The following is a 21,810-nucleotide window of genomic DNA, read 5'->3' as shown; positions in this document are numbered from 1 at the left end:
ACCTGCTAACCAGCTGATTTCAACATCAGAACACATACCCACTCCAAAGACTTATGCATCCATGATGTTGACAGTTATGTTGATCAATAAGCAGCTTACAATGGACTCGGAATTGTTTCCTCTCCTCTGCACAGCTCTGGTGCACGGTCTGTGTCCTTGTTTGGTCAGCGAGCCGACCTCCCTGGCTGCTGGTTTGAGTCCCGGGAGAGGCATGAGCGTTTCTCAGTATACTTTACAGTAAGACGTACTCCATAAATGCGAGGACAAAAAAGAGACTACGTACCAACGGAGCGAATGTTCTTGATTTCTGGGGGACCTTATCGGTCTATCCCACGTGATTCACTTGCAACAGCCGTAACAATAACAAGCAATAAGGCTGTGTTCATAATTAAAAACAAACAATAACAGCAACAGTAGGTCGTGTGCACAACATTTGACCTCCATGTTTTCCAACCTGACTCACAGCACGGCCGTGTGCGTGGGAGAGGGGTCGTGCGCATAGGACGGAAATGAATATACAGCGTCCATAAAAGAATTTCCCAGTTATAAAATTTAATAGTATCAACTGTAAGCGTTGTAGAGTTTTGGTTCAAGGTCGCAATAAAAAAGAGTAACTCAATTTTAGATAAGCGCATGCGCGAATACTGCTTTGTTGTTTTCTCGCTTGCGGCGTGAAATAATGGCTCTTTCTCCCCGATTAGTAGAGCGTGAACCTGAAAACTTTATTTGGCAACAGGATGGAATTTCCCTTTGGAATCTCTTTGTACGAGTGGTTGAACTTCGAAGTCTCTGGCCGTCTGATTGGCCGTAATGATCGAACCACATGGTTCTTTTTCGCTGACCTCCACGTTCACCTGACATAACGCCATGCGAGTTTTTCCTTTGGAACTTTATAAAAGATCCATCGCTACCGAATGATTTGCCAGAGTTGAGACACGGAACTGAAGAGCCTATTGCTTCCATTACTCCGGACTTGTTAACCAAGTGTGGGAAGAATTTGTTTTTAGTTTGGATGTGTGCCGTATAACTAAAGGTGCACATATTTATAAGAAAAACTAGGTAAGTTTACCTTCAATTTGATGCATGATTTGTTGTAAAGAGTCTAAATTAAACTGTTATAATATACCAATGAATCTGGGATATTCTTTTATGGACACACTGTACTTTATTTCTGCGCATGGCACGACAGTCAGTGAAAGAAGAGTACGAAGAAATTTTGGCGGGACTTGTTAAATGTTTATATTAATCAATCACATACTGTAGCAAAATATTTTAGAAATATTAAAATGTTCAAGAAATTCCTGCTCTAAAATAAATTAATGAAATTTCTTTGAAAAAGTTATCGATAAATGTAAATTAAAAAAAGGTGTGGGCGAGCAGTCCACACGCGACAGAAGTGAAACGTGTTGCTTGTTATTTATAGATAGAGATAAATTATTAGTATTTTTATATAACAAGAGATAATTATCGAGAATAGTGCGGATTCGGGTAGGAGCTCAAATGAAAAAAAGAAGAAATAAATATGGAAACGTCAATCGTCAGCCGTTACGAAAACTGAGGAGTTGACAAATTCAGGCAGCGTTACGAGAATTCCGTAGCGTCACTGCTGCGTCATTTCTACCTCTCCCCTGCCGTCTCTCCTTCCGACCGTTACTACTAGCATATAGCATGCCACGCTACGTACCTATCCCCCCTCCTTACCATCTTCCCATTCGACCGCTAGCGCATACGTTGGAGTGGCGTCGTTGCTGACACACTCATCCTCTGCCAGTTCCCCTACCACCTATCTGGCTATTCCCCTCGTGCGATCTGAGTTTTCGTAACGTTCGAAAAATATAGCCCCCTCACCAAAGAAATTCACTTCAAAAAAAATTGTTTCGTGGTTAGAATTGTTAAATAAAATTTTTACATAACCCAAGTTAATTTTTACATGCTGATACTCTGTGTTCACAAACTGCTGACCAGATGCCAGGGAATAATCATTGGGTAGGCAATACAGTCATTTGCATTCGCACAGGTCGGTTGCGTGGTCTGCTATGTACTCGCTTTTATTTTTAAATTACGCTCAAGTAAAGATCGAATGAGCACTGTGGTTGACTGAAGTCGAGTCGCTAGCAGCCCTGACGTCAGACTGCTGGTTATAAGACCACGGAGCGTGAGGACGTGTGCTGCGGTTGTAAGGATGCCGAGCCTTAGGCCCGTTCTGCACTCACACCGAAACGGAGACGGATCTCACGGAACAGAGTTTCTAACTGGCTCGCAGACGGTACGGATCAGCTCGGCAATGCTCAGCTCTTCCGTCTGTGTTGCTCCGTGCGGCCAATAGAAGTAGCGGTGGTAGCCATGTTTGGTTATGTCCTAAATACGTTAAAAATTGTTTTTGTGTCAAGAAGATCTGGCGTTCGTTCTGTTATCACTTTGAAGTTTTAATTTTATTATATATGTAAATTATGTCCGTCATTGATTTAGAACCTTGAAATGCAATCTCATTGGTTGCCATCTGTTGCGTTTCCGTAACCATAACATTAAATGGCGGGGAAATGAAGATAAATGTGTAATCCAAGTCCCTTGAGTGTTTCACGAATCTCTAACGAGAGTTTCATTCCTAAAAATTAATCTGATAACACACGTTTTAATCATTTTCCATCGTCAAAAAATACAGTTTAAAATGAAATATGGGGTCAGAACTACTCATCCGCCTCTCATAGTACACATATAAACACACACCACATGGTTTATTGTGACGCTCTGCCACCATGGTGTGCCCGGATAGGCGCGGCGGGGCATACACGCGTTGTAATTGCGGCCCTCATAGTTCCTGGCGCGGAGGTGGTCGGGATCAGAACACACGTTCCATGAGGGCGGATAGCCCCGCGTCCAGTAGCTGTCCCCTCCCTAGTTTGCAGTGCACAATACCTGTCATTAGTGCTGTCCTAGTCGCCGTGTGCTCTGTGCCGGATGTACGCCATAGAGCACACAAGCTTTAGACATATCTTTGTAATGCAATGAAAAAATTTATTTTGTGAAGTAAAATTTACAAAAAAAAAATTTGTAATTTATTACATTTTCTTGTTGTATTCCATTAAGAGCATCATCTGATGATATCAATATTTCATATATAGCTAATGGGTCTTGGTCCAACTGATTTGTCAAAAATATTTTACATCATTTAATATTAATAAATATTTGATGTTTTGAGAACAGCACATAATTAAATGGAATGGATTATATAGTAAACGACTGCAACAACTAGTTTCTCTTTGTAAAGTAATTGGTGTTTCTAATTTGATTTTTTTACCTTCAGAATGATGACAACTATAATAATACCGTCGCAGACACTAATGTTTGGTCCTAGACAAATGGACCGACGTTAAAATGAGCACAATATTGAAGCTAATGTTAATGAAAGATGGTGCAGTGTAAAGTTGAACCAGCCGGTCGGTAGCCACTACGCGGGACAGACTGCAGCTCAGCTCCCTCGTGCGGCTGTTTCTGCCAGGTCATGTTCCTCTTTAATTACTGCCATTTACTTTTTCTTTTCTACACCATTTACAATCATACAAAGTTTTCAGGCAAGCTTGTGCGTGAGTGATACTCGTCTCTTTATGCTACGTATGCGGTATTTAAAATATACTATCCACATAATGAGAAACAACGAGAAAAAAAGAAGAGAAAATTACATAAACTCGGACAAGAAAATTTTACGTAAATTCTTAAAAATAATAATGCCCTGCGTGGTAAATATACGCAAATTTTTTTCCTACTGCATTTCTAGACACGAAACACACGTAGTTTTCGACCCGCCGCTAGGATTCGTTCCCGGAGAAGCTACGTCGACTATCGAAATATATGATTCGCCTACCGAATTTTTAAACTGTATAATGAAACCGCTCTGATAGATGCGGAAAAAAGACTTGAGAAAATACTGATTCCCGGCTTCTGACCTAATTTTCGACAAGGAATTTTAATAACACATTACATTAAACAGTTAATACTGCAAATGTTCCTATTGGTTTTGTTCGCGTCATTCGCCACAGACGGCAGCGCCACGAACTGACTGCTCGGAGAGCTGAGCCCGGGTGGTGCCCGCCCGGCGCCGCTGCGGCCCTGTATCCAGGTCAGCGACTGGCCGGCGCCATCGACCCGCGCTGACCTCGGCCCTTCTGCCCGCTCATGTCTACCGCGTCCACCTCACACGTTTCATTACAACTGTTTCCATCACAGGGTCATTTTTTATAAATAATAAGCAAAATTTAACGTCGTACTTTAATAGCAACGCTCCAAATCTCAAGTTAAAAAACCTAAAAAATGTCCACACGATTTAAGTGCATAGTCTCCAACTATTTTTTATTCAATAAACTGAAGCGAGGCAGTGCAAATTTTTTCAATCGTCTACTGGAAATTAAAATTTCGTGACTTCCAGCGCTGTAATTGTTTATTTCGGGACTTCCGCGTTAACTTTCGTAACCATTCCTCCAGTTTCGTGACTTTCTGTGACCTGCAGTACCCTGATGTATGACTACTGTCTCGGACTGACACGTGGGCACGAGTGTGGCCCGGAGGCCATTTGGGCCACACACTCTCGTGGAACAACCAGCCAGGCCGGTGCACTAGAGTACACACGAACATCCCACTGCCTGATCTCGGAATAGGTGAGAATTCCAACCAGGCAACTGAGAACCTACGGAGGAGAAACCCCGCTAGAGTATTTGCACACAAACTGCTCCAATCCGGGGATGTGAGTAGCGATGTGTGTTCGCGTGCACGTTCTAAAGATAGTTGATGCTAACACATACTTGTCAGCGCATGAAATCAAACATAATACTCTTGTAAACCACTGTCATTATTTAATTATATCTTAAAACATAAAATAAACTTCACTAAGAAGTATTGAGGGTTTTTACTATGAAAAGTAACTTTATTATTTTTATATTTTTCTACAGCATAAATAAACAACAAAATAAATTTTACCTTAAGCACGGGCATAGTGATTTATAGGCTAGTATGTTTAACATTTGTAACACCTAGTATTTATTTAAATAATTAAAATAGTGTAAATTAGTAGATCGCACGCAATAATAACATTGTCGGCCAATTTGTAGCTGGTACACAAATCATTTACCCGTTGCTCAAGTACGGAGGTTGGATATCGGCCAGCAGCAAAACACCAACCGAGCCTACATACGAAACATACGAACCGCTGCACTTCACACGTACAGGACTCGTATACCTCGGGTATAGGCCACCTGTACGTCTCTACTGGACCAGAGGTTGTCTTTTCTGCAATGTTTCATCAAGCCCTTATTCAGTTGTGCATTCAACAAGTTCTTGAAACGTTAACTATCCATCGTATTATTTAAGACCTATTAAACGCATTTAGCCGTATTTTATTGATGTGCAACATCTTAGCTCTCGGCATGCGACATTTGGTGGAAGTACTTTCGTGGATGGAACGGAAATGTGTAACCACCACGGTGCTGCCAACTGTGGCGGATGGCACGTACTAGTTGAAAAAGATAAGGTGAAACTTTGTCTTACTAACTGTTGAATGAATTTTAACAACTTGGGCAGTATTTTAATAAAATTCCTTGTCGAAAATCAAGTCCAAAGCCGAGAATCAGTATTTTTTCAAGGTTTTTTTCCTTCGCTTTTATTGGAGCCGTTTCATTGTACAGTTTAAAATTTCGGTCTGCTAAACAAATGATTCGATAGTCGACGTAGCTGTTCCGGCAGCGAATTACAGCGGCGGGTGCGGAAACTACGTGCGTTGCGCGTCCAGAAATGTAGTTGAAAGCACAATTTGCGTATATTTATCCGACTCGGCATTATTTTACAAAATTCTACGTTAAATTCCGTGTCCGAGTTTCGTATCATAAGTGTATTTGCAACATGAGAAAACATGAATTTGCTCGTTACCGAGGTTAGATGCTGCACATCTCTGGTGAGTACTGAAAGACAAGCTAACTATTTTTTCTTTCAAATTGGAAGTAAAAACATGGCAAACACATTCGGTTGTTTGTGGACTTAGTTTGAACATACCGACATGGAACCGTTAAGTTGAAGTAATGCAATTGTCCTCTTTCCCTTCTCTTCTTCCTTTCCTGTGCTATAGGACAGACGAGGAACTACGCAGGACTACAACTCGCAGGGCCGGAACTAGGAGATTCGTTAGGGGGGGCAAAGCTTAATTTGCCGCCCCTTCCTTACCAACATTATAAAATACCCTTTTTCGTTAGAAGCGGTGGTTGAAATGATACCATTTGCTTATACATAATTCAGAACTTTTATTTATCAAGTACACTAATTGGAAAACTAATACAATTACATTTTTTATTATAATGAAATAGACTGTTATCAAACTATTGTTTATTGTTTGCACAACAGTGAAAATTAATGTCTTACCAATAAGTTTATTAAGTACTAAATTAAATAAGGAACATATGATTATGAATTAAGTATAATATTGTATTGATAACCATACAAAGAAATTCAATTCAAAATTTAATTTTTCGAGCATGATTAGCTGCAAAAGTGTTAATAATATCATCAAAATTGATCAAAGCAGCTCGTTTGTATTCAATAGATATAATACTTAGATTTGTTAATCTCTGCTGACCCATCATGCTTCTCAAATAGATTTTAATAAGTTTAAGTTTACTAAAACTTCTTTCACCTGAAGCAATTGTAACTGGAAGGGTGAGAAACATTCTCAGAGCAGTAGTAATGTTAGGATGTGCCTCCTCCAGTTTATTTTTGTATATAAGGCTCAACATTGTTGATGCTGTAGCATCTTTTAATTTATAGTCTACTGTTAATGCATGGTGCTTAAAACTTTCAATTTCAAATACGAATTCTTTTTTGTTAAGATCGGCACTGTGTTTCCTAATTCTGCTGCTTTGAATTAAAATCTTCTACTTCCATTTTATGAATTTGAACACCACTTAAAAATCCAAACTTTTTGTTAATGTTCTCCAAAGCCTTAAACCTGTTACTCAGTTCCATAATTAATCTGTCAATGACTTCCAACATTACTTGATGTAAGTTTTTTTGACATACGCCATTGCTAAGCACTTTTTTCTGTAGAACAAAACTAAAAACTAAAATAAATAAATAAATAAGTAAAAATAACCAAAAGACAAAAAGCACAAATTAAGCAAAAAATTGCTGTTGTCAACAGGATATAAAAACCACAAAATATTACGTAACAGGAATATGGTCAACAAACAAATAAAAACAAAGAAAAATGTACTAAGAGAACGAAAAAAACCCCACAAATGATGACGACACAAAAATATTGAACCCAAAAAAAATTACGCACAATGGTTGATAAGAGACAAAAACACGACAAAACGAAAAGACGAAACAAACACAATAGTTTTTTCCAAAACAGAAACAAGCGACGTTTCGGGAACTGCTATCTGCTCCCGTCCTCAGGCAGAGACGCACATGGTACGAAAACACAGGAGCGACTGAGTAGGGGCTGGAAAAATGAGGGTATTTATCAGAGAAAGGGCTACATCTTGCCCAGCCAAGTGATGACCCGCGCAACGGGTCCTTGAGATACCAGCTCTCATCGCAGTGGTTTTACTCACTCCAGACCACGAATTATGGTAATACTTGTTTCTTAGAGTGAAGTAACGCATTTGAAGTACGAATATATTTACAAATTATGCATAATCAAGTTAAATAGAATTTCTTAATTTCTTGGCTAACTTATTGGTTGCGATATGTACACTTGCAAAACTTTTTTTAATTACTAGTTTCATTTTGTTTTAGTGAACCACTTTTCATATTTTGCCGCCCCCTGATATTTGCCGCCCGGGGCACATGCCCCCCATGCCCCCCCTTAGTTCCGGCCCTGACAACTCGATAACCTCTCCCTCCAAACAATTCTGGGATTTCATATGGAAATGCGTGTGTAAATGATTTACAGGTTTTTTTTTTAATTGCGCGTATTTCGGTCACAATCCATATGTGTTTATTGTCCAAGGGGTTTCTAGCTTACGATGTTTGCTGGTGTGTAAATAATGGAAGATTTTGGAAAACCATCACGTAATAAACGTTCAGCTCATCTCAAATTCTTTCGTTGTGTTTCACAATAAACACTGATATTGGGTTTTTGAATTGTGTCCATATGTTAACCATGTTACGATGTTTAAATAAAAATGCAGTTGTCTATTCGACTATTACTTATTCTAGTTTGTAAAAGGCGAAAATTAAACTAAATTCATGGGGTCTCCGCTAAAAACCAAACTGTTTTATTAGAACATGAGGTGCAACAAAGACTGGCGCGGGCAGCACTGGACTCGTGGTGCAAGCAGGTCGCGACCAGGCGGCGGCCGAACCCAGCCGTGGCACCCACAATGCAGTGCGCCTCGCGGGGCACAGGCCACGCCCACCTGCTGCCGCCCCTCCCAGCAGGTGTGCCACACAGCGTCGTGTTGGTACTCGCCTGGCATCTACTCTCTGTCGGGTTTTGAATACTGATTATTCTGTAACGTGCACCTTACCACCCTGCTACGGAGACACGGCTTTTAGGCCGGCTTGTACAGTCGTGACTTGAGACGAAGTGCAGTATTCTTTAATTTGATTAACCTCCCAAGTTTTTGCTCGGACTTCACTCGCCTGACTCTGCAGTTCAAGTGATGAGAGCTTCACCAGATAAATTCCGAAGTACTCCGAAGTTTGCCGATCGCTCATGAAGGAAACACCATATTGCAAGGATTGATATAGTTTACGGTCATAGAGTGTTTTAATGACGTTAACCTAACCGACCTTTAATTTTAGTTACGGTAACCTAACCTACCCTCCCGGGGAAAATAAAGAACTATTATGTAACATAACTTAATCGTTTACATCTGTAAACTTCGGAACTGTTCGAGTTGTTGTGGCTTCTATCACTCCCTGTGAACTGTCGGCTATCCACGAGGGCGCGGCAACTCGGATAGTGACTTGATAGTGACGGAATATTGGTCATACCGGAGGCTGTGTGTGACTATCACCGGTATGGCCTCCTAGACTCTAGCGCAATGGTTCCCAACGACTATGAGGTGAAGCCTCTTTGTGTGCCGCAACATTTTGGTCAACAAAAAACGTTGACCATTATTGAATACTTCAGTACAATAAAAAAATTTATTTTTATTTAAAGGTTTTAAAAATTTAAAAAAAACTAGTGAAAGAAAAATATAGATAGGTATGTAAAGCAATTTGGTGTTTTACATATACATAGTGTGCCGCCCATTTCAGGAATTCACGGATGGGGCTCCGAGATCCAAGTGCTGCTTCAGCAGACATACGGTGCTGCGAGGCAGCAAGGGCGAGTGATAACAGGCATGAGAAGAGCAGATGTGTGCGAAGACAGGATAGGGGTTGATGAGATAAAGGAAAAGAGGAAAATTCAAAAAAGAGGAGAGAGAAAGAAGCTAGGAAAAAGAAGTCAGCAAGAATAGTTAAAAAAAAAAGAAGAAGAGAGAATGAGGACATGAATGAGGAAGAAAACAGGAGGAGAGAGTACTGGAGATAGTGAAATGGAGGAAAAGAGGACAAAAAGGACCAGAGGATGAATAATGTGAACGGAGACTTGGCATGTTATCTTTCTGCAGGGTGAATGACCGCGAGGAGTGAAAGTTTTGAGATCGCTGCTGCACCAAGCTCGGTAAATAACATCCTTGTACGCCATCTGCTACGAATATGCATACAAGTCTGCGGTGGACCAATCAAAGGGGCTTGGATAGCTCACAACCATTTACACTAATTTACAGTTCATCACAACAGATAACTGGCAGAACTATTAATATAAACCAGGTCAGTGGGGTTATCCACTGTAGCTGCCGCCTTTTCGGGGTGATCGTTATTTGCGCATTAACTCCACATCTGCATTTCTTTTTAATTTGTCATCATCATGATGGCTGAGATCGCGTTATCTAACCGTGAGCAGACATGGTGTTGAAAACATCAGGACTTGGTAGTACAACGCACGTGGAAAGGAGTGTATTAAATGACAGTTCGCACAAGAGACAAGCTCGAAATCTCGAGGTGGGAGTAACAGTTATGTGCACGTAGTTCGAGTGCGGGTGTAGGTTTTACTTTGTGGTTTGGTTATTACCAGGCCCTCGCTCTTATGACAGCAGGCTGACTGGGGGCGCTGCCTGATGCAAGCACGTACTGGGATGCGAACCCAGGACAGCACTCGAACAACTGAGCCGCGGAGGCTGGCTAGGTGTTCGTGACATCCCATCAGAGCGGGAGATCCAGGAGTCGGTGTGCGCTGACTGAACTGTATGTGATATTCCCCAAAAGGATCTCTTCCCATTCTCAGCCCAGTATACTTGAACAAGTGAAGTCTCGCGAGCGGCCAACAGCTAGGGAGCAAGTATCTGTTTACAAAATTACACCTTTATTTGAAGTTTACAATGAATTATTTATTTACAGAAAGTTGTGGTAATTTTTTCCCCCTAAGTTTTGTGCCGGAGTGTTGTTTAACGAATATTAATTTTTGTAGTATTATGCTGTTCGATACAAAATGAATTGCTTTCTTTAAAAAAAAAAAATTGTCTAAATACAGTTATAAAAGAGGAAGAAATAAACGTTGACACTACGCCGAGATCTACTTCGCGTGTGCGTGTTGGGTCTTGTCGCCATGCCAGCCTCGGGATGTCACAGTCCGAGATCACGCGACCACGTGCCACCAGCTCCAGCCGAACACATCAACTTGAACAAGTGAGGCGCTGGCTCCAAGCAGTCTTCTCGTCGTGCATAGGACAACTATGAGATATGAGCGGTAACCATAACATTATAGTGCAAGAAATGTGAAAATAAAAGTTTAATCCAAGTCCATTGAGGGCTTTCAAGAATCCGTAACGGGTGATTCATAACTAAAAATTACTCTGAAAACACGCGTTTTAGACATTTTCACAGTTATAAAAATGCAGTTTATAAAACCAGAACTACTCATTCGCCTTCAGCGTATTCTGAAATGCTTTTCGTCAACAGACCCCACTCGGATATCTTCTCAAACTCTGCACGCAGTATGAGTACCCAGGTGTCAATTTCAGCAGCCACCAAGTTCAAAAAGAACTTTGTGTGATTCATTAAATCTTGAAACTTGTGTTCACAGCCAAGTGTAGGTACGCCAGGGCGTGAACACCGTTCTTTCATTCCCAGTCCACGGGAAGCGATTTCTTTTCACCGGTGTACGTACAAAGCAAGCCTGAATGGCGAGTAGCTGTACGGCTCTCCCCTGGGCTAGGCCCTGCCTACTTCTCGTCTACCTCAGCTCCCGGAGTCAGCCTCTATCCTCATGCTACAACTGAGCGAAATACAAATCTGGTCCAAACGACATGTTATGACAAGTGTTTTCCATTTTGGTAATATTATATTCAAGCTAAGCGAACATGCATTAAAACAACTATCCAGCAAGTTTTATTAGTAAAATATTTTTCAATTTTATTTATAAAACAATTTATCCAACACACCTTTTCCCGTAACTTGTTTGTTACTTTCTATATATTTTGTGATTTGGTTCATGCAGGAAACGTAGTCACAGAAAAATGTTACAGAGAAAACACAAATAAGAGAGCTTGAGAAAGCCTCGCCTATTTTTAATGTTCATTAGAGCAGCTTGTCATTATGGCTGAATGTTGGCGCTTTTCAAGGCTGCGTGGAGAGGCAAAGATAATGGAAGATGTTTAATCTCTTCTGCGAGGATGTAAACAACTCATTTCACAATCAAATGCCGACTTCACTAACCTACGTCAAGGATGAACTCTCTGCACATATAAGTTTCTTTAGCAAAATTCGTGGACCGTCGGCGCAAGATAGCGATTTGTTTAAGGGGCATTAGGCCTCGCCACTTTGCAGTTTCAAATATTTTAATCCCCTTTGCAATAAAGATTCAGTTTTTTTTTTGGGCTTGACATGGCATAGTACTTAGATTTGGCTACTTTTTGAAGCTAACACTTGTGAACTGGTTGATTATCATGATAGTTATAGTTGCTACTTTGTACAACACATGGCTTTGGTTATATTTTAAATGATATTTCATTCAAGTATAATATATTTAAACCATGGAAAAGATAATCGAATATTCAACCATTTGACTTAATTTTGTTGTATCATGCTTATTGTGTGCACGGTTAATTATGGAAAGCTATTCAGGGAACGATTTACAAATAACTTTAACTATTGGAGGTACTGGGACAACACAAAGCATAAATGCCCGGGTAAGAATCAGAACCCACTATTACTGTGAAAACTATTTTGTAGTTATACAGTTGTTTTCATGTAAATGTACAGATTTACAAATATCTGTAAATTTAAATGAATATTTCTGTTCAATTTACTATATATATATATATATATATATATATATATATATATATATATAGATATAGATATAGATATATATATTGCGTGCTACGATTGAATCTCGAAAAGCAAGTCACGCTGGCTCGGCGTACAATATTTTAGTAAGCTTGGAGTATTTCGTTGTTTTCGGTGGCCATTTTAATGTATCTCTCTGTTGTGATCTTATTTTAATTGGTTTTCGCAAGGCCAACAGGTAAGCCACGATTTAAAATCTTATATTTCTTTGATTGTATTGAATAACATATGTTTGAGGTATTTAATACTGTAACCGCGGAAGATGTGGCAAGATGGGGACGTCCCCACCTGGCCCCTTAACATTGTTCCCATCTTGCCCCTTAACATTGTTCCCATCTTGCCCCTTAACATTGTTCCCATCTTGCCCCTTAACATTGTTCCATCTTGCCCCTTAACATTGTTCCCATCTTGCCCCTTAACATTGTTCCAACTTGCCCCTTAACATTGTTCCCATCTTGCCCCTTAACATTGTTCCCATCTTGCCCCTTAACATTGTTCCCATCTTGCCCCTTAACATTGTTCCCATCTTGCCCCTTAAAAGCTCCTAAATATTGCCACACCAAGAGTAATGCTTTTGATAAGTTGTAGTTATATTATAGGTTTAAAAACCATACCTGCTCGTTTGTAATAGTCTAGTAAAAAGTAAAAACGTACGGGTTTTGGGGAAGTAGGATGCACATAAGCAGATGTCCACATTTTCTCTAACAATATATTTTTTTATGGCAACGGAGCTTTTGTTGTTTATTGTATCTACCAGTATTTTAATGGATGTAAGAATTGTTTTTAAAGCTAAATTATGCGTATACTAAATTACATAACTGAGTCAGATAAGTGAAGTTCTGTTTACTAAACTATTTTTTTGATATAAAATAATTGGAACCAACTGTTAATTGAATTGTGGGCATATTTACTTTGGCTCAGAGAGGGCTCTGTCGTTCTAGCGTTTACGGCACTCTCATGTCACAGAGAGCACTCTCGGGCGGTTCCGATATGCTCAGAGAGTGCCATCCACCATGTTGGTTTTAAAACTTCAGATTGTGCCTCTCTCTCGACAATAGCATCCTTTTAATTGAGAAAAGGCAACCAATTACAATATTGAATAAGTTAGACCATACTATTTTTAAGTAGAGCACGTTACCAAATAAATTTAAACAATTTATTCCACATGTCTTTGGTCAGTTTAATACTGTCCCTAATTAATATATTTTTTTCAGACAAAATGGTACGGACCTATAAAAGAAAGACAGATCGACAGAAGTGGTCCGAAGAGTCGATGCAAAAAGTAATTTACGAAGTTTTGCAAAACAAAATGGGTTATCGTAAGGCATCTGCTGCTTTTAATGTCCCACAAACAACACTAGAGAGGAAGGTGGCTATATTTCGACAAAATCCTCATCAGTCACTCAAGGTCAGTTTGGGACCATTTGAAACAGTGTTTAGTCTTGAAGAGGAAGATGAGCTAGTAGTTTACTTGAAAGAAATGGAAGGCATGTTGTTTGGTCTAAACACTGCTGATCTGAGAAAACTAGCTTTTCAATTAGTTGTGAAGAATAACAAGAATCATAAGTTTGATGTTGCCAAAGAAGATGCGGGTTTGGACTGGCTTAAATGTTTTATGAAGCGACATCCGGATTTGTCTCTTCGAAAACCGGAAGCTACTTCTGCAGCGAGAGCAATGGGGTTCAACAGAGCTGTGGTTACCAAATTTTTTGAACTATTAGGACAGCTGTATGACCAATACCAAATTACTCCAGACAGAGTGTACAACTGCGATGAAAAAAGTGTGTCATCAGTGCCAAAGTCAAGATCGAAAATCATCTCTTCGAAAGGAAGAAAACAAGCTGGAGCTCTAACATCGGCAGAGAGAGGACAAACAGTAACTGTAGAACTTTGTGTCAGTGCATCAGGCGTTTACATGCCACCGATGATGATATTTCCTCGACAGAGGATGAAAGACGAACTGGTGGATGGGTCTGCACCTGGAACCTGGGCCGAATGTCATCCATCAGGCTGGATGCAGTCCGACATTTTCGTAAGGTGGTTCAAGCGGTTTATCCAATTTACTAACGCCTCCAAAGATAATCGTGTTTTATTACTGTTTGACGGCCGTTCTACACACAAAAAAAAACTTGAACTAATTGATCTAGCAAGAGAAAACGGGGTTATCCTCCTCTGTTTCCCACCGCACTGCACACATCACCTCTAGCCACTGGACGTTACATTCATGAAGCCACTCAGCACATATAATGAAGTTGCAGTAACCATTGGTTGCAATGCCACCCAGGGCGTGTTGTCACAATGTATCAGATAGCCAGCTTGTTTGGAAGTGCTTTTCTACGAGCAGCCACAATGACGACAGCCATCAATGGTTTTAAAACCACGGGAATATGGCTAATACACCCTGAGGTCTTTCAGGATAGTGATTTCTTGCCTTCCAAAACAACTGACAGACCAGCGCCTAGTGTCGTTGAAGGAGCCAGCATACCAGAATCTTCGGGTTCTCAAGTATGCAAGGATAATTCTGTTCCTAGTTGTTCGTCCAAAACTACTGACAGAATAATGCCTGATGATGTCACTGAAAAAGATAGCACACCAGAGTCCTCGAATCCTGTAGTAAACAAGAATTGCATATTTTCTAGCTGTTATTTCTCCACTGTACAAAATAACACTGGTGCATTTAGTCGAGTATCCCCAAAATATACAATGCTGTTTCCCCATGTTGGCAAAGAAAGGAACAATTCTAGTGATCGGCGCCGTGGGAAAACTGCTTTTTTAACTGAATCGCCATATAGAAATACCCTGAAAGCTCAAACTGAGAAACGTGCTGTTTGTTGCAAAAAGAAGCTGAACATAGAGCACAGAATGATGACAACAAAGAAGAGTAGGCCCACCATCAAACAGAAAAAGGACAAAGGTTCTGAAGTGAAAGAAACTGACGATGCTAAGTGTATTTTTTTGGTCATTTGTTTTCTGAATCAACGGAAGTGTGGGTTAAGTGTATAGAAAGTCAAGGGTGGGCTCACTGTGCATGTGCTGGAGAAGACGATGAGGACGAAGACACTGCTTATGTATGTGACATGGCACCCCATCTTGCCCCAAGTTATGCCCCATCTTGCCCCATTTATGGGGCTAGATGGGGTGTTATCGTGAGATCGTAAATGTTTTGCCATTGTTTTCAGTGAGTAATCTGTAACTATCATTTTAGTTTACATTGATAGCCTGACATTTTGTGCACCTGTAGAAATATTTGTCGCAATATTAGCATCAACCATTATTTTTAAGGCCATTTCTTCTTAGCGTCTCCATCTTGCCCCTCCTTCCCCTATATATATATATATATATATATATACATACATACATACATACATATATATACACACACACACAGTCTATTCTAGGCGGCTGCTATAGCGCTTTAACTCCCAGCAAGACTCAATTTTTGATCACCGACCGACACCCAAAGGATTCGGCACTCACAACAATTTCGCACATTCTTGCAGCAGCAGTTCCGAGTCCGTGCAAATACACATCTGCTTAGTTAAATCATTGGTCCAGAGTTTGCAGTTAGCGGGCTAGTTCATCAGTACAACCACTAAAAGGGTGGCCACATGAATATGTAGTATAAAATCTCCTTGAATTTCACTCACCAAAATAACCATTTTTTTTAACAAATATACTTTGATTTTTTAAGAAATAAAAATTTTGCCTCCTCCATCTCCATATGTGGTATTGTAATGTATTTAAAAAAAATAAAATTCAAACAGATCCTTGCATAGACCATTTTCTAGGCCCTAATCTATGTTTTGTTTCACAGTCTGGGTGACAGCAGACTGGAGCATGACATTTTCCCCTTCAAATTACATATCACTGGGAGAATTTACATGAATTTTCCACGATATCAAGTAAATTCCCTTACTTTTCCTGATCAATTCCAATTTACCTAACTTTACCACACTGTGAACACTCGCTGCAGGACTCGGCAGCGGTCGCTGCCACTGTGACGCTTCCAGACAAGACGTGTGTTCGCTTCGCTAGTTTCAACTGGCCGCAGACACGACATGAACAGGCACGCACTACATCTCATACCCGCATTTTAAAGCACAGAGAATAATACACATTCAAATTAAATTAACACTGCAGCTTTTTACCTGGACAATCAATTAAACCGTCCGAAAGATTAGAGATGTAATGAATGACCGACGTAAAAAAGAACTCTAAAAATAACAAGTAAACATCTACTGCTGTGTTTTTGGGTTTGAACAAATTCTACGTGTTGTATTTAACTCGTCTGTTCACTGGCTGATACAATGGCCAAAAGGTCGTATTCGCGAATTCCAATCAGCACATTTTGTATACAAAATAACCTGATTTTGTGAAGGAAAAAAATCTGACATATGATTGTAATTTGTGCTTTGCGTTTTGTCATCTTTAAGGCTTGTGTATTACCAAATGCAGATCACCAAAAAACTATGTCAGTTTTACGTAAAATATATGCTGAACGCATAATAAAAAATATATTTTATTAATACATATAAAAAGACGTGCATACAGCCATTACGACATATGTAACATCAGGAATTAGTTTTTAAATACACAAAGAATTCCACGTAGGTAATTAAAATGGCCTAAATACCCATTATTTATCTTGTGCCACAATTAAGTGTTCGCTTCTACGTGAAGGGACAACTAAACTCTCAGTCCTGGAAGCCGGAGTATAGACTCTCTACTCTCTCAACGAATGAAAACGCGAGATACCACTTTAGTGTGACACAACAACATTTGGTGACACCGTAGCGTAGGTAAGATACAAGATTTCCATGGCGACTGGTGTCTGGTGCAGACAGGCACTGTTACCAAACAGATCGAAGTGACTTTCTGTACTGCAAGTCTATTAATCTTATCAGCAATATCAGAACGATATCTGTTTATCGCGAGAGTTGTGTACTTATTTCCGTCACGTGTGGCTCACGAATGCCCATGCCTTCAGGCGCGGCGGTACGTGCTCTGTACACTGGTGTAGTAAATCAGGACTCATGGGTTGTGGACCAGGGGTTCAGGGTTCGATGCCTTCCTAGGTCAACCCGGCTTCCAGTTGTCCTTTCACGTAGGAGCGACGCCGAATTTCATTCACCTTTAGGGGGGGAGAGAATAAAACCACTAGGCCCGCTGTTTGCTTTGGTTGATGGGAATTATAGACACATACGCCCCTGCCTTCATCCGTACCGCGGAAAGCAATTGCGAACCAACGCAGAATATATTTGCCGAAATCCAAGCTGAGCAATCCATCATCACTTGTGATGTGGCAACCTTAGTTTTGGCAACTAAATGTTAAACAAAAAGTAATCTGTAACAGAACAAACTTATTTTTACCAGTGCATTTGTGGTTGTTTGGGAGGTGTGGGGGACCGGCGTTTGAGTTGGAGTGCTCGTATGCAGTGGACAATAGCCCGTCGCTTACGTCAGCCGCTGACAGATTTACAACACTCCGTTCATCCGTCATTTTTTTTCCCAATTTAAATGCCACCAACAGATGTAAAACTTAATTTTTTGAGAAAATTTCTCTTGTACCTATAGTTAGATTAGTTTGAAAATCATGTAAGCTACCCATTTATATCTCATTAAACCCAGTTTTTTTTTAACTCTGGTATTTATTTTAAAATTCTCAGAGCTTCCAGGAGTAATTAATTACACGTCTGTGGCTCGGGCGTTTTGGTTTTAAAAAGAACTACTTCGAAATTTTGTTCAAACTTAAGCAGCTGAACAATTACTTAAACAAATGTCAATACCTTCTACAATCACGAGATTTTCCACGCTCAAACCTCGCAGATATTTGGAGGCGTCGCCAGACTTGTGACGGGCGGACGGGCGGACGGGCGGACGGGCGGAAGGCGGGACAGTACCTTTGTTCTTGGCGATGTGCGCGTCGTACTCGGACCTGCTGCGGATGTACTCGATGCGGGAGGGCATGCTGTGCAGCGACTGCGCGCGGAACTCGGAGTACCACTCGCCGCGGCTGTCCTCGGAGGGCGACGACACGGAGGAGGACTTGCTGAGGCGGCCCGTGTGGTAGGCCGAGTCCTCCTGCGCCAGCCGCTCCTCGGAGGGCGAGCGGCTGGGCGTGAGCGCGCGCACGGAGCGGTGCAGCGTGACCCGCTCGAAGGTGACGACCCGCGCGCCCCCCGACAGCAGGTCCCCCTCCTCCTCCAGCCGCTCCGTGCTCTCCTCGAAGGACTCGCCGCTGCTGTCCTCCGCCGGCCTCCTGGCGGGCCGCAGCCGCACCACCTCGCGCGTGCCAGGGCTGTCGGCGCGGCGCCGGCGCTGCTCCAGGCGTCTCTCCAGCTCGGCCACGTCCACCGGGCCCGCCTCGGGCGCGTCCTGCCGGCGCCCCGACGCACACACCTGCTCGTAGTAGCTCACTCGGTCGCGCAGCTTCCTCGGCGCGCGCTCTTCTTGCTCCATGGCGCTGTGCGCTGTTGCAACCTCGCGTCTCCGCGGCCGGCTCAACACTGCGGGCAGCGCCGTCCCTGCGCCGGTAGGCAGGCGGCGCCTCGCGCGCGCTCCCGCGGGCGGCCGGCCAGTTAGCCGGGGCGCATGCGCAGTGGCAGGCACGCGCCGGCGTGAAAGTGCGGCGTAACGCTGATCAATACCCGGCGCACGAGTGCAGTTCCCCGTCAGCTTCGTAGTCATATGCTTGGAAGTGGAATTTGAAATGACTCGCAGACGCAGCAGCTTGAAGGCATACACGTATGGCAATGGCCCACTCCAGAATACAACCCACACAAACTATTTTTATTGTATCAAAATTAGGTAGTTACAGGCATTTATCGTCATGTTAAATTCCTGGCCTACTATTTTTTGACATCAACTTTTTTTATTTGTATTTGCGTAATATGCTAGCATACTGTTAAGTTTTTATCTCTACTAATATTATAAAGGCGAAAGTGTGTTGGTTGGTTTGTCCTTTCACGCAGCAACTAAGCGACGGATCGAAATTATTTCTTTGCATAGAAGTAGTTTATGGGCCGGTGAGTGACACAGGCTATGCATGGTTCCTGTGAGATATGTCTGGAGCGTAATTATGAAATAACCTTTTCATGAAAATTGGTTGAGCTTAGTGCGATACAAAAAAATATTTCTCTATGTACGCCACACAGTCATATATTACTGTCTGGTAACTTCCTATCCTTCTCCTTGGCGAGACACGTCCGCTCAGTGGAGCTCGCGGCGGCTAGCGAACTAACGGCGCTAATAACAGTTTATATTTGAACTTCCTCAATAGATGGCATTGCCTTGAATTTGAAACGAGCTATCGTTTGGTGCGTCTGTCACGTCTTGCCTAGGGGTTACCTGGCTTCCCACAAACTGGGGCTGAGGTTGGCGTCCCGGCTTTGCTGCTATGTAACCTTGATGCACCGAGATTGTGCAGCGGTGCCAGGCTGTGGATCACAGAGCTGCGGAGAAATATATTCTTTCCCGAGGGTGCTAAAGTAGAGAGCGTGTTGATTAGCCGTGTCCCTATAATTTCCTCTAATTTGCCATTTCAATTTAAGAGGCTGCAGTTACTGATACAGTTAGAATTTATAACGACAATAAGTTTCAGTTTCAAACATTAATTTGGGAACTCCGTGCTTCTCGCATGGTCAGTTCTATGTCGGTTGTTCAAGAGTATAGAATGCCCAAAACGTATGGGCTACATAATAAATAATACACAATAAATCAAATAAAAGAGTCTACTTAAATATATATCATTTAATTAAGAGTGAGAAACAATATACATTTCGCGACTCTACCGTGTCAATGAAGCGCAAAAATGCAGTACAAATCACTTTCATCTATCTTTTTTATAGAATTCGTTTAATATCTTATTTGTTTTCCCTCTGATTCAAATCCTGAAGTCACGCAGACAAAAGCATGTTTTTAAATCAGATATTACTTAATTTATAAACAAATAAATAAAAAAGCCTACGAATTAAACTTTAAAAATTTATCATTCTTAAACGCTTCTGCTGTGAATTAAATTATGCACCTGACAATTTATTGCGTCTATTTATTCAGTAAGAATGTATGGAATTAATCACTCACTTTCCTTTCAGTGGTAAAATATCAGCACAACACTGAAACTGCGCGAGCGAAACCGCAGGTTATTGCCTACCACTTTTTAATCATCTTATCGATGTAATCTCAGAAAATGATACATCTGTGTAAGTATGTTTTGCATACCTATTTTTTTTACCTCCCGCTTCATTAGTTCTAAGATAGGATTTTTATTAATAATAATAATAATAAAAATTTTCATTCCTAAGATATTGAAATCCACAAATATTTACATAATTCATGTTTATAAAATATATTACCTAATTGGTCCTTAATTTAATCAAAATCCATTGTATAGTTTTCGCACGATGTTGATGATTTAACAAAGTAACAGACATACACAAATAAATAAGAATTTTTTTTGCCTCTGTATAATTTATCACCAAAACAGCCATAAGTATATATATGTATATATTAGGTATATATATGGTATTATCTATTAAGTCTGATAAGACAAATCACTACGCTTTGCTTACCTATTCGACTTACACATAAACCTTAAATCCATTGAAAATATGTATTGCAAAATTTAATTTTTTAAACAAGCCTAGATATTTAACTGATTTATGATTAAAGATGCCACTCTTTCATATTCTTGAGAAAATAAATCAGCTATTCTTGAGATTGCATCTGTAAGGGAGACAACAAGGCAAAATATTACACATTTTATTTATCGAACTGCAATATCTCGAAACAGAAGGGCCTATGTTTGTCAGTGTCTTAAAATGTTGTCAATAAATTACAATTTGTTACATTTTTAAATGTTATGTATATATATTCTCAGTGGAGTTTTTGTTTTTAATATTTCACTGTAGTAACAATTTGCGCTGCAGTGGCTTTGTGACGCACGGTACTAATTATTATCCACATAGTCTGTTCTTCGACGCGGGCATCTAGAAATCGGACGATAAAAGTCTGAATTTTCTCTGATTAAACATGACAGGTGACACAGACAACAATTTATAACCGCTTATGATGTTGAAATTTGAAAACGTGTTGAGCTGAAACTGAAACTATCAATTAAAATATCAATGTTGGGTGCAAGTGTCATTACTAATACTAAACTTTGTAATTTTATTTCCCATTGTAATCATAAAAAATTTTCAATGATAATCCGAATAAAAACATATTGCAGCTATTTACCTAATAATATGTAGGTATATATGTGCGCTCTCTCTCTCTGTGTGTAAACAGTTATGACTTGGTGGAGGAATGCCAGACGCGATAATGAAGCGCACAACGGAAGGGCACGACTTGGGAACTTCACTTCGGGATGAGACTCCGTGTATGAGCAGTACACCTCAGGGTGTTCATCCCTTAAAGTAATAAAGCGCA

The 21,810-nt window shown here is 40.7% G+C and overlaps 1 protein-coding gene across 4 annotated transcripts in view; it reads right to left on the bottom strand.

Annotated features, from left to right (window-relative positions):
• Positions 1-18,872, bottom strand: part of LOC134531206 (muscle-specific protein 300 kDa) — a 602,384-nt gene extending 583,512 nt beyond the window's left edge. For all 4 annotated transcript variants that reach the window (XM_063366862.1, XM_063366865.1, XM_063366863.1 and 1 more), the window contains exon 1: positions 18,282-18,872. In XM_063366862.1, coding sequence (XP_063222932.1) covers positions 18,282-18,840 — 559 coding nt within the window. In that variant the 5' untranslated portion in view covers positions 18,841-18,872. The remainder of the gene's footprint in view (positions 1-18,281) is intronic.
• Between the last annotated feature and the right edge of the window lie 2,938 nt (positions 18,873-21,810).

The sequence above is a fragment of the Bacillus rossius genome, chromosome 3 (genome assembly GCF_032445375.1).
Source record: "Bacillus rossius redtenbacheri isolate Brsri chromosome 3, Brsri_v3, whole genome shotgun sequence".
Classification (NCBI taxonomy): domain Eukaryota; kingdom Metazoa; phylum Arthropoda; class Insecta; order Phasmatodea; family Bacillidae; genus Bacillus; species Bacillus rossius.
Note: the sequence above shows the minus strand (reverse complement) of the source record. Positions and strands in the feature narration are given on the sequence as shown.